The sequence below is a fragment of the Mytilus trossulus genome, chromosome 7 (genome assembly GCF_036588685.1).
Source record: "Mytilus trossulus isolate FHL-02 chromosome 7, PNRI_Mtr1.1.1.hap1, whole genome shotgun sequence".
NCBI lineage: Eukaryota > Metazoa > Mollusca > Bivalvia > Mytilida > Mytilidae > Mytilus > Mytilus trossulus.
In genome coordinates, this window is record NC_086379.1 from 43788143 (window position 1) to 43801161 (window position 13019).

Consider the following 13019-nt stretch of genomic DNA (forward strand, 5'->3'; position numbering starts at 1 on the left):
ATAAGACCAATTCTGTTAATGATTTAGTTAACGTGTTAGTTCATTTAGTTTTCTAACATTGTTGTCTATTTTAATACTTATTGAGAAATAGTAACCAATTCTGATAATGTAGCACTTGCTTAGTTATTGCAGACCGTTCCATAAAGGCAACAGTAGTAAACCGATGTTCAAAACTCATACATCGATAGACGAAAACAAATACCTTTATTTAAGCGTAGACTTGCAACTAAGCATCATGAAGCCATGATTCTCGTATTACATTGATTGTGGATAACGTGATACTTCATTCGTATGTCGATCCAATTTTTAGTGATACTAAAGGTAAAAGTTCCAAGCAAGATTGTTTATTTTTGCGACATTAGGAAAAATGATAGCCAAGTTTGTCTCAAGTTAATATCGAGGTGTGTCATTGCTTAGTAATATTTCATTCTTGATTTCTCCTGTATTTACTCCTTTGAACCAAAATATTGGTTGCTTATCAAATTATGGTGTCTTAAATGTCATTGACGTTATCACTGCTAACCGCTTCATTATTTGGTGCTGTTAATAATTTTGCCTTAACGATTCATATGGGAACCAACTGTGCTTAAGTCCTGGGTGACTTTTTTAAATTTGCAGGAATCCATTTTCCTTCAAAGACTTACAAGACAAAACCAAGAAGCCCGTAGAGAATGGACCATGTTTGCATTTATAGCTAAAATAACGAGGTCCAATTTGTCAGCCGTCATTGGATCAAAAAGACAAATCAAAGAATTCAACTTTATATATAGCTAAGATAGGACAATGGTGTTGATTCAAAATTACACCACTAGACTCTTTTGTTTTCCACATAGTTAATATTGTCAAAAATTAACAAGTTGCGAATCAAAACCGATACCGATACCAATAGTATATTAATCTGTTTCTATTACCTTATATGTACGTTCCGCATCTGACAGGCGCACCACCAAACGGTGTATTTATGATTCTGCTGTATACACGGTGAAAATCACAGGGTTGACACTACTCAATTCAATCATTGTCACATTGTTTTCTTTTGTAGTATTTTAATCAGTATGACTTTCTAAGATGACAATACGAAAACTAAAAATCTGGACTTAATATAAGGCGTATAGGTACAGTTTTTAATTTGGGTAGCCGGCATGACGTAAAATAGCGAATCGAAGAATTCAACTTTATTTATAACTAATATAGAACAATGCTGTTAATTAAAAAAAAATCCATTGCAGGCCCTTTTGTTTTCCAAATAACTTATATTACCAATAATTGGTAGGTTCCATGTCGACGGGTTCAAACAAAAAGATTTTTAAAGCAGAGAAAACTGTACATCTTATAATCGGCATGACTTCACCAGATGACAATACCAATACTAAAATAAGGCATACCCATAGTTATATACTTTAATTCAGTCACGGACCTGCAATATTATAGGTGTGTTTTAGTACTATATATATTTAGTACAGTACCAGTATATTGATGATGTTTTTTTCTAAAAAAAGAAAATCCAAACTTTTCTGAATGGGTGCCATTAACCGTTTCGCAGATGATATTGATATGTTTCTTATGTCGTAGCTACAATCCACCTACCTTTTCGATCACCACGAATGTGATCTACCGAATTAGACTTTTTAGCGGGTTTGTAATAACATTAGCACCACGACGGGTGCCACATGTAGACCAGGATCTGCTTACCTTGCCGGAGCACCCGAGTGCACCCCCAGTTTTTTGTAGAGTTCGTATTGCGTAGTCTGAAGTTTTATTTGTTGTGTTTTGTCTTTTTTTTTTAGCCATGACGTTGTCAGTTTATTTTCGATCTATGAGTTTGACTGTCTCTCTGGTATTTTTCACCACTATTTTAAGACATTCTATCCGAATTTGGCAAAAATCTCTGTATCAGATTCTTTTATGTCAACCGAGACTGTTTCAATTTAGAATTTTTCCTTCATCTTTGCAGCAGTATACCAACTTAGTAAACCTTACTAAACTCGAACGAAATCTAATTATGACAGATAATACCCTTTCTCTAATTCTATGGAAATTTATCCCTTTTCGAACCCATTGTATAAAAAAATTTAATCAACGTGTGGTTGCTGGTGATCTCAGAAGATCATTGGTTGATTTTTAGGGTCATGACCTTTTTGGCTGACTGGATGAACCAAAATAAGATAACAGGTGTTAATGAAATTGACAACTTCGTGCAATGTGAAAGGCACTCGAAGGGGATTTTCGGTAAACAAAAAAAGAAAATGTCTTTTTAATCATTAGAGAAACAGATTCTTACATAGTTACTCGTGGATTATCGGATTTATCCAATCGAGATAGTTAAATTATCAATTTTAAAGTTCGAGCCGCCTCGGCGAGTACTTTAAAATTTATAATTTAACTATCGAGAAGATAATCCACTGGTATCAATGTAAGAATCTATATTTATCTGTCATTTTATCAAGAAAGTGTATTTACCATTTTTTTAATTGGCGTCTTGGTCAATTTACTATAAAATCAAACTAAGATTACCGATAGTACTTTCAACACAGCGGTAGAGTAAATAACCGCACACTGAGACGGGCTATATTTATAAACAACTTTCACATAACAAAATAAAAATGGAGGGAAAACTATAAGAGGAACACTGAATTGCAACTAAAACAAACCCCAACATTCACAGAAAGGAACTATTGGATGACAACTGCCATATTCCTTATAAAATACACAAACTTAAAGTCAAACATTTACCAGACAGTCTACGAAAGCAACGCAAACAACTTTTTAATCGAATCATGATAGACTAGACGTGCAAGACAGAAACTGTTTCTTGCATTGAAATTGTTTATACATTACTAAAATGACGATCTACAGTACAAATAACAGTCATTTATCATCTGTCGAGAAAAACAACTCGTAAAATGTTATTAACATATATTTACAACATATATTCCAGAAACATCTACATAACAAAACGTATAGAAATTTACAATATGTAAAATTAAATATTTCCGATACCTCAATGCATGTGGTAATGCCGAAAAACTTATATACAATTACATGTATGCTATAAAATGGCATAACACCTCTTAAAATACATTTTGAATTTTCGCTTGTTTGTCTGGGAGTAATCAACATTTTGTTACGATCCAAAATTGAAAAGCACATTCTATTTACAGGTCTCACTTTGTTATCATATTGTCAAAATGCAGCTTGCAAACAATCTGTTTCGATTTTTATTGGCATCATTAAAATATGCAACGTATTATTTGACTTCAATGTAGTATTTCACTCCTGTAATGATCTTCAATGAATGTCACAAGTGAATCGGCATGTACTTTTTATTTTAAAACTTTTTTGCGATTACCTAAAGGGTTCTGTTTCCATAACATACATGTAGCTACGTTGCAACTGTCATTTTTTTATGGTCTCGACTTTCATGGAAATTATTTCGTATTAATGAAGTCTCCTGGACTGACAACTTTTTCTTTTTGTTGAATATCTGAAAAGAAAATATCAAAATGTATATTTGTCAATAAAACATTAGAAGTATAATAAACATACAGTTACTAACATAAATGAACTAGGATAAGTATAATGAACATATTCTAAATTAAGCCCTTTTCTTTTGGTTTTAAATTCAACATTGTTTAAAGCATCAGAAAAGAAAACGGGTAGATTTTTTCAAAAGAAAGAAACATTCGTTAGGTCACATGACTAAAGATAGCGCAATACGAACTCTCCCTTTTCGAAAAGAATAAGCAATATTCTCCCTATCTACACACAAATATCAATACTGGGTTTGAATATGCAGCACCAAGTTGATTTTATTACCACGGCATAATTACGTAGAATTTATTTGTTTTTAAACCATTGAATGCATTTAGGGGTCAATCCTCAATAGGTATAGACAATGGAACCTAATATTCATTAACATGAAAGTATCCATCTTTCAAAAAAGTGTATCGCACAAGTCTGTCAAATATGAATGAGATGAGGTTGATCGACATAATTCAATGTTTTATCTCAGATTGATCCTTAGATCTGGAGAATCACGAGTTTATTTAAAATGTGTAAATAGGGATGCATACTGAGTGGTTATTTTTCTGTGTAGTGACAATTCATTTAAAGCGTCTATTTTCTTTTACTTTTATGGTGTTGCATTTTTCTTTTGCAATTTGTTTTTATTGTCCCTTGATAAATTTGATTTTGTACTATTATATCTTTATTGTCATCCAACGCAAAGACAGGTCTCTGTAGATACATTTATTGGAAAAAAACATAAATCAACAAGGTCGAAGACATCTCCATCAATTGTTTTCGAAGAAGAATATGATCAAGTTACGACATAGACAAAAAGTTGTCTGAAACCGCATATTGTTTCGTAATTGTGTCGATAATTTTGCTGCAGAAGTACATTATATGAATTATGAAGTTTAAATTATGACGCATCATGCTGTTATATATCAGAGAGTGCATGTAGCACTGATTTGTTTGGGGGAAAGCAAAAGAACTTAAATAAGTCAATGTACAAGTGTTAAACTAAATAATAAGGCCATAAAGAGACGACGTAGTAGTTAAGACGTTTATGGCAACCATTTAAATATATTAAATGAATGTATTTCTGTATAATGATCAGTGTAAATAAGTTGGAAGCAAAATATGATTCGGGTTTTCGCTGCTTAAGGAGTTGGAAATATTATGACAGGTGGCATATGTGGAGCAGGATCTGCCTACCCTTAAAATGCACACGAGAACAACAACGGATTTCGGAGCGGTTCGTGTTGCTCAATCTGTATTTTGCTATGTTGTGTGTTGTATAATTTAATGTTATTTATCCCATTTTTTGCCTGGGTGTTGTCGGTTCATTTTCGATTAGTGACCTTGCATTTTCCTTTAGTATATTTCCCCCATCTTTATAAACATGCTGCTTAAAAAGATCAAATAAAAATTATATTTCAAATCAACTAAAAACAAAAACGAACTGATTATAATAGGTATGAAAATTTAAAGAATATTAAAGCAAGAGCATCAGAGAGAAATACACATTCACAAAAGGCATACTTTAGCCAAAGAAAAATTATTTAAGAAAAATATGACATATTAAAAGTTTTTACATAATCACCTGTATAGCCAGTTTCTGATCACAGAATACTAAATAGAAATTATTGTCACATGCAAATTTCTAAACAATTGAAATATAAATAATCGGGCAGTTATTTTTTTCTAAATTAAGTATTTTAATTGAAATATATTCCGAAGTCGAGTTTTTATTTGAAATAACCTTTAGGTTAAAAAATAAAAGAAAAAAATGCTGCAGATTATTTATATTTGAATTGTTTAGAAATTTGACACACTTAGCGTAATATAAAGTTCCACTTTCTATTAAATATTTGAAAATTAGGTTTACTTGTTCAATGTTAGAATAAAACAGAGACATTATATATTGTCCTTTTTGGTTAGTTTGATGATAATGCCATGCTTCGCACACACTTATTTCTATTTAGTATTCTATGATCAGAGACTGGCTATACAAGTGATTATGTAATAATTTTTAATATGTCATTTTTATTTTAATTATATAAGAGCAGACATTTTTTCTCCAATACAGACTGGTGAAAAAGGATTTCTGTAAAGGCAATTATTTTTATGCTAAACGTGACATTATGTTTTTCGTCCGGACCGTCTGTCACGCTTCAGGGTAAATTTTTTGATGAATTGAAGTCCAATCAACCTTAAACATAGTTCCCTATAATATAATCGTTTTAATTCAAATGCCAAATTTAGAGTTTTGACCCTACTGAACGTAGAAAAGATGGTGCAAGTTGAGCATCCGTGTACTATGGGCATATTCTCGTTTGTTTGTTTTTTATGCCCCACCTATGATGTCGGAGGGGCATAATGTATTCTGGTCTGTGCTTTCGTTCCTCTGTCCGTTTGTCTCACTTCGGGTTGAAGGTTTTGGTCAAGGTAATGTTTGATGAAGTGGAAAGTCAAATCAACTTGAAACTTAGAACACAAGTTTACTATTATATGAACTTTAAATGCCAAATTCGATTTTAAATTGGTTAAATAAGTAATCTCTGAAGTCGCAAATCATTGAAGTGTGTCAATTTGTTCGCTTGAACATACAATATAGAAAGTAATATCAGAAGTAAAAAGAAAAGAGTGACTTAACGGCATACAATTATCATTCATATATTTTGAGTCTATAATAAACCACGATTTTTCAATATGTGCGCGTTTGGTGTATTAAATTATAATCCGGGTACCTTTGATAAAAAAAATCAAGAATAAGGGAAATGTTTCTCACAATACAAAAGACTTCAAGCAGGAAACGTTTATACAAGTTGGTATTATAACAACAGTGTAATTGCATGCCTTGTTTTTTCTACAATATGAACCTTCAAAATGACAATCCATCATACTTTTGAGGTTGCTGTTAAAGTTGTGCTTCTGAACGAATCTATTCTTGCAATTGCCGTCCATCTCGGTTTCTTATAACATCCACACATTGATTTGATTCCTGCAAATACAATTAAAGCATTGTTTATCGATACAACTAAATTAAAACTTTTGTTTAAATTAAGAACTTCTCTGAAACAACATAAAACTGTTAAAACGACATTTATTTGTTTATTGTTACAATGTACAATAAATACATCAGTAAATATTATCTGGAATCTAATCTCTATTTTTCATTTTCATTTTATTTGTGTTACATCGTGGCAAATATCGTCCCATTGGGGAAGCCGTCATTTTAAGTGTTGACATAGAGAAATGTACTATGTAAATCTACAATTTATTATTTTATCGTTTATAATACCTCTCATAAGTAGCTTCAATAAAACAAGCGTTCATAAAAGTAAACATTTATCCCTAAAAGTTTATATTGTAAGGGATCACCGATTTGTTTTTTTTTTGTATACAATAAAACACTGATATATATTTAGAAAAAAAAACCCAACAGAGCGACAAATCAAACGGACAATTTTATCGAAATATGAAAGCAAAACTTGATAAATTCTCGAGCGTTGGTAGCTTTTTTTCAAAATTTTCAAGAAAAAAATAAACCAACGGCAATCACTCTCCTACATTTTTGTTTTTGTCTTCTTGGACTTTTGCGTTCAGAAGCAATATAATAGTGGCCGTCAATTTGCTTATGAATGTGAATATTATTTATTGTGTCAAATTAATATTTCAATTTAGAAGTTGGGACATTTTAGCATACATATGTCATTTGTGATGTCACCACATAGTGTTTGGTTAACATATAGAATTTTCATAACAGAGTAGAAAAGACAATTTTATAGCGCGCTCAAGTGATAAAATTACGTGAACGTTCGTCTGTAACGCTCACTTGTCATATAGTACGGTTGCTGTTCATGAAGAGTAGATAATTGACGCAATATGTGCGTCTAAATATTCATGTTAATATCAGGATTGTCACCATTAGAGACACATTGTCACAAGTTTCAATTTCTAAACAGAATAGCATGAAAATATGAAGCATTAAAAAGATAGTAATACGGCATATTAGAGAGAGTATTAAGATTTCAACATATTGAACAGATAAAAACACCAATTATATGTTACCGTCATTACATTAACTAATTGTTTAAAGGTAATTAACTAATTATAAAAGAGAAACTTGAAAATAACATTAAATATTAATGGTTATTCGATTCAGACGATTTAATAACTGTTTGCTTGTAACACGATTAAAAACTTATCGTTTCATTAGCGACAAAGTTAATATTCGAATTATAAATGCGATAAAAATCTAAAGCATTAGGTCGGTTTGGATATTGTAAGCTAAGCTCAAAAGTAAATTGTGATTATTGTACTCGTCTGCTTTTTCATTCTAATTAATTACAAAAAAGGAGGTATCGTGAATTTAAATAAATGAGTATACTAACTAAAATTAATTTGAACATCATACCATACATGTAATACGAAAGCAACCGCAGGTCAAAAAAAATTCAGAAGACATCGAGTGGCTAACATATTGTCCTTATAAATAAAATGAAAAGTTTATAAAAATGCTCTTTACTTTAATTATGTCGAATTAATCATATGTGCTATTTGTACTTTCGGTTCGGTCGATCGAAATTTAATTCGACATGATTGTTCGAGTCAAATAACGTTTTGTTTTTATAGTGATTAAGCTATAACAGAATGTTGACTGCTGTTCCCCTATATCTGACATTTTTCCTGTTGTTTCTTTTTTGTTTTGTTCACACATCGTTGTCAATATGATGGAATTTGATTCGACTGTCATACAAGTAAAAGGTTTAGCAAGCTTTTAAACCAAGTTTATTCACCATTTGTGAACATAAGAAAATGCCTGTACCAATCCAGGAATAGGACGGTTTTTATCCATTCGTTTGAGCTGTTGTCATTTGATTAGAAACTTTCCTTTTTGAATTTCTCTCTGAGTTTCGTCTTTTTTTCTTTTTTTTTCATATTGTCAAACAAAATATTATTTTTCACTGATTATGTGCCTGGCCCATTAAGCTTTTGAAAACTGAAGGAATCATCAGTAGATCAAGTCAATCTTTGTGTTTAACAAAACAAATGAGATGAATACATTTTATTTTATTTTTTTCAAGAAGGCTTTTCTCCCATTTAATCGTGTTCGTATGATCTGTCACTTGTTCAAAATTTGCATACAGCAGACGTAAAAACACAAACAACATGACAATTGTAATTTAAGTTTAAATCGTTGATTATTCTTCCTGGTTGCAAAACTATAAATATGTTTTTGCCGACCGAATTGTCACTCAGTAGTAATCACCGCATGAAAGTGATCCTCTTAAAATCACATACAATCAATTCAAAATTTGCATTATATCTGTTTACATAAGCATGTTGGTTTTGTTTAATAGTTTCCTAAAAGCACTATACGCAAAATGCAATGCACTCTTACGGCAAAATCCATTCCTTACGTTATTTCTAAATGATAGACAAACATCTATTTAAAACGTTTCTATCTGAACGATTTTTAATGCCGGCCTTATTATATAATTCAGAAAATATTTGATATTAAATTGCAGTTACAAATACATAAGTTCCATACAAGCATCACTACTTCGGAATAGCACGAGTTTCTAACTTGAAAACACTATCAAATACAAACAAATATACCAAGTCGACTAAAATGAAATGGTACAATCAATATGCTAACTATGTTAAAAATTCATACACTCTGTTGAGGCACATCCGAAGTTTTTTTTTACATTTTAAAAACTTAAATTAGATAACATACACTCCTGATACCTATAGGCCAGGATAACGAATGTATTTCTTATAGACGTTCATTTAACCCACTGGTATTCTTGACAAATATTTTCGCCGACGAGAAAAAATAAAGATACATCTCTTTAACCTGTTTAATACGAAGATGAATATGTAATTTATTAACGATACTAGGGTAAATATTGTGTAAGCCGTACGTTCGTATACTCATCAGTGACCCTAGATTCTAAAAAAAAGTTAAAACAGCCAAATTAAGAATAAACATTTGAATATTATTTTTCACGTTAATGTTTAAAATCCTGAAATCTTATTTAAACGTTATAGTTCATTCTGCTGTGTGTATTTTAAAACTACATTTTCTGTATCCCCTTTTCACGTGGATGTTTATTTATATAACCCTTACAACCAAACTGACTGCATAGCAGAGGTCAAGATTACCATATCAATATACAAAAGTCAACAACTTATTTCACACTTTTCACCCTAAAGGGCGACTTGGAAATAGAAATATGGTCACTTGGTCTTCTTCCGACTGTCAGTAAAACCATGCCAAAGTTGGGCGTCCGTTTTGTTGTGCGGTCCGAATGGGGACGTTAAATCCGATGCCTCACATAAAGAGACTGTCCCGCTCTTTGCACGTTATTAATCCTTGCAACATCTCTTTGAGGGGTTCCTAGGTGGCCTGTTGTAAGCCAAAGTGTATTTCATGTCTCCATCCAATATACTCTCATTTGGTAGTCAAAATTTCCACGATCATCATCCCGGATGGCCTCTATTACAACACTTACTTGTTGTATTTATTGTTTACTTGTTCTCGTCTTGAACATGTATGAAATACTTGCCACTGGACGTTAAGCAACCAACAATCAATCAAGTTTATGTTACAAACGATGAAACAACAGTTTTTCAGTTATGCAAGTGAACACTTTTTAAGTTCACATTTAGATAAACCATTTATTACCGAAGAAGCAAAACATATAGAGAAATGAGATTTAACAAAGCAGTAGCCGTTCTATGGAATGATTTACCAAGTGGTATACGGAACATCCATTATGTGACCGCTTTTTAGAAACTTCTGAAAACTCATTTATTCAGACATGCTTTTTCATAGTTTTTAAAATATTTTATATCACTGTAATTTTTGAATTTTAAAGCACATATTTTTCATTTTTTTATTCGAATTTTTATGCAAATACTTTTGAATATTCAACTTCTTTTAATTTGAACGGGTTGAATGTCTCCTTTATTTTACCATTCCAATTTTTATAAAAAAAAATGTTGATCAATAAATTTAAAAGTATATTTTTATATGCCCTTTTATTTGTAAATATTTGTTTAAGAATCTCATACATGTAACATAGCCTTTCATATTTTATTGTTTAAGTACCAGTTACCATGGTTACATAAGTGAATGAATATGTTGTAAAGCGCTTACTTTTGATAGTATACATTTGTATAAATACTATACAAAAATAAAAACAAATTTTGTTTTGGACTGGTAGAGACTATGATATGAGTCTTGCATTTAAATGATATTATAGATAAATTTAAAGATTAAACTTTAACAATGATTTTTAGAATGATACATTTGTGTGTGCATTATTTGGGGCTTTGTTTATATCGACGGACATCAAATATCCTAATAATTCTCATTTGTTTGAAATGAGTTTGAAATTTGATTTCCTTATTCAAGGAGTGTTGCTACGAAGGTGCTTCTTAATTACACCTAAATAAAGAGAACATCAGTATACCGCTGTTCGAAGACTAAACATGTACCCAAAACCATATGGTGAAGCGTATTTAATAGATTCCATATACTCCGCAATAACAGTTCAGCATATAGGACAATAGAGAATACTAATCATGAAATCTAACTAAACAATTGACATATCAGTAACAGATGTTGTTTAAATACTGCGTGTTTTATATAACCAATCATTGTTACAATACAGAGATTGATAATGCCTCTAACAGCGCAGAATTCCCTGGCTATATATGTATATCGTTTTGATTCGATCATACTGATTACCTTTTGTTACAATAGTGCATATCAATAATGTTCGTATACAGCAGTTGAGTAAGTTAAGAATATGTTAGAAATATTCTTGATGTTAAAACGTAGTACTATATCCAGCTAATGCACGGAGCAGGGGAGAAAGTAAGCTGTAATAACATACTGACGTATAAAATCATTACTCTTCAGGTCTTTTTGTGGAAAATCTAAAATTTGTTAACCAGCCTTCTTATAGTAATAAATAAATGGACAAACCATTTACAAAACGAATTGAGCTGCTAAAACTGAAAAGAACAAACGTATAGTCAGACCAAGACAAGGAACCCAAGCTATTTATGCGTTTTGTTATTTGATTTTGCCATGTGATTACGGACTTTCCAAATAGATTTTCCTCTGAGTTCAGTATTTTTGTGATTTTCTTTTTTCAAGAGGCATTCATTACGAAGAACAAATAATGATGAACTACTGTAGAAAAGTCACAAAAAGTTGCATCATTGAAATTTTTCCAATGAAATCATGGCATTGAAGACAATTTTTATTAGAAAGAAAACATTTTATTTAAGGACGAGAATTTAACCGGACACTTTTATAACATTACTTTTACATTTTTCAATGAAAGATAATACTAATACTTCCTTCTTACATAATTTATAATAACTTGTGGGGGATAAATTACTTTGCTCATTCGTTCATTTTGAAATAATATTAGTCAGAGGGTTTTTTTTGCAATAAAAAAATGAAAACCAATCGAAAATGGTCGATTTATCTATTTCAGAACATGATATAGTATTAAAACGTCAAAAGGTTGTGTCCGTACGTCCTGGATAACAAAACGAAATCACACAACAACAATAGAATATTGATCTTAAGATATTATTTACCTCTTATAAATAAGATCAATAAAGTATCAAGACGAAAGTGGGTGATACTACTAAAAAGCTGTGGTTCAACTATCTTGTTCTTGTGTATTGTTAACATTGCGTCCCGTTCTGTTTTTACAGAATTAACCTCTCCTGATAAGAAATATAGGCGAAGGAAATTTCCTAAACTGTAGACAGATTTGCTTTCGTAAATTCAACATATTTATCGCAAGTATATCTAGAAACAATCCAAGCGCTGTCAAAAGGATAGCAAACCGAATTTTTCCTTCATGTATAAAATAAATGTCACTGTTAACTCAATCAAAGGCCATAATTAATGAACGACTAATTATGAATATACGAAATCAATCTTAACGTCAATTGTGTGATGAGAAATAACTTTTCCAAATTTGGAGTGTCGTGAGTGATTGTGTTTATCGAACAGAAACCACATATACATAGCACTACTAATTTTCTTTCACTCAAGTACATAACTCTAGAAAGGATATAATGAAAGTTGTTTATATTGAATCCAACCTTCATTTTTACATCTAGGAATTTGCAAATCATTCATTAAATATTTCTTAAGTGGTTGTACATATGCAACTAGTGCCGCCGGCTGTACTTCGCTTAATTTATATCCGTTAGAAAACTCACTTTTATTTGCACACCGACAATAGGTGTAAGATCTGCTTACTCTTCCGGAGCACCTGCGATCACCCCCAGTTCGTGGTGTGGTTCGTGTTGCTAGTATTCTTTAGTTTTATATGTTGTGTCAGGTGTACTCTTGTTTGTTTTTTTTTCTTTTTAAGCCATGGCGTTGTCAGTTTATTTCCGATTTATGAGTTTGACAGTCCCTCTGGTATCTTTCGTCCCTCTTTTGTAACTTAAGAACTAGTAAATGT

The 13019-nt window shown here is 31.4% G+C and overlaps 1 protein-coding gene across 2 annotated transcripts in view; it reads right to left on the reverse strand.

The window, feature by feature from the left end:
* Positions 1–2938: 2938 nt before the first annotated feature.
* LOC134725121 (QRFP-like peptide receptor) overlaps positions 2939–13019 on the reverse strand; it is a 63560-nt gene continuing 53479 nt past the window's right edge. The window contains exons 5-6 of one of the 2 annotated variants that reach the window (XM_063588674.1): positions 6411–6508; positions 2939–3484 (exon numbers count right to left, since the gene is read on the reverse strand). In XM_063588674.1, coding sequence (XP_063444744.1) covers positions 3383–3484; positions 6411–6508 — 200 coding nt within the window. In that variant the 3' untranslated portion in view covers positions 2939–3382. Of the gene's footprint in view, positions 3485–6386; positions 6509–13019 lie in introns of both variants that reach the window. The other variant, XM_063588675.1, reaches the window with a different exon arrangement.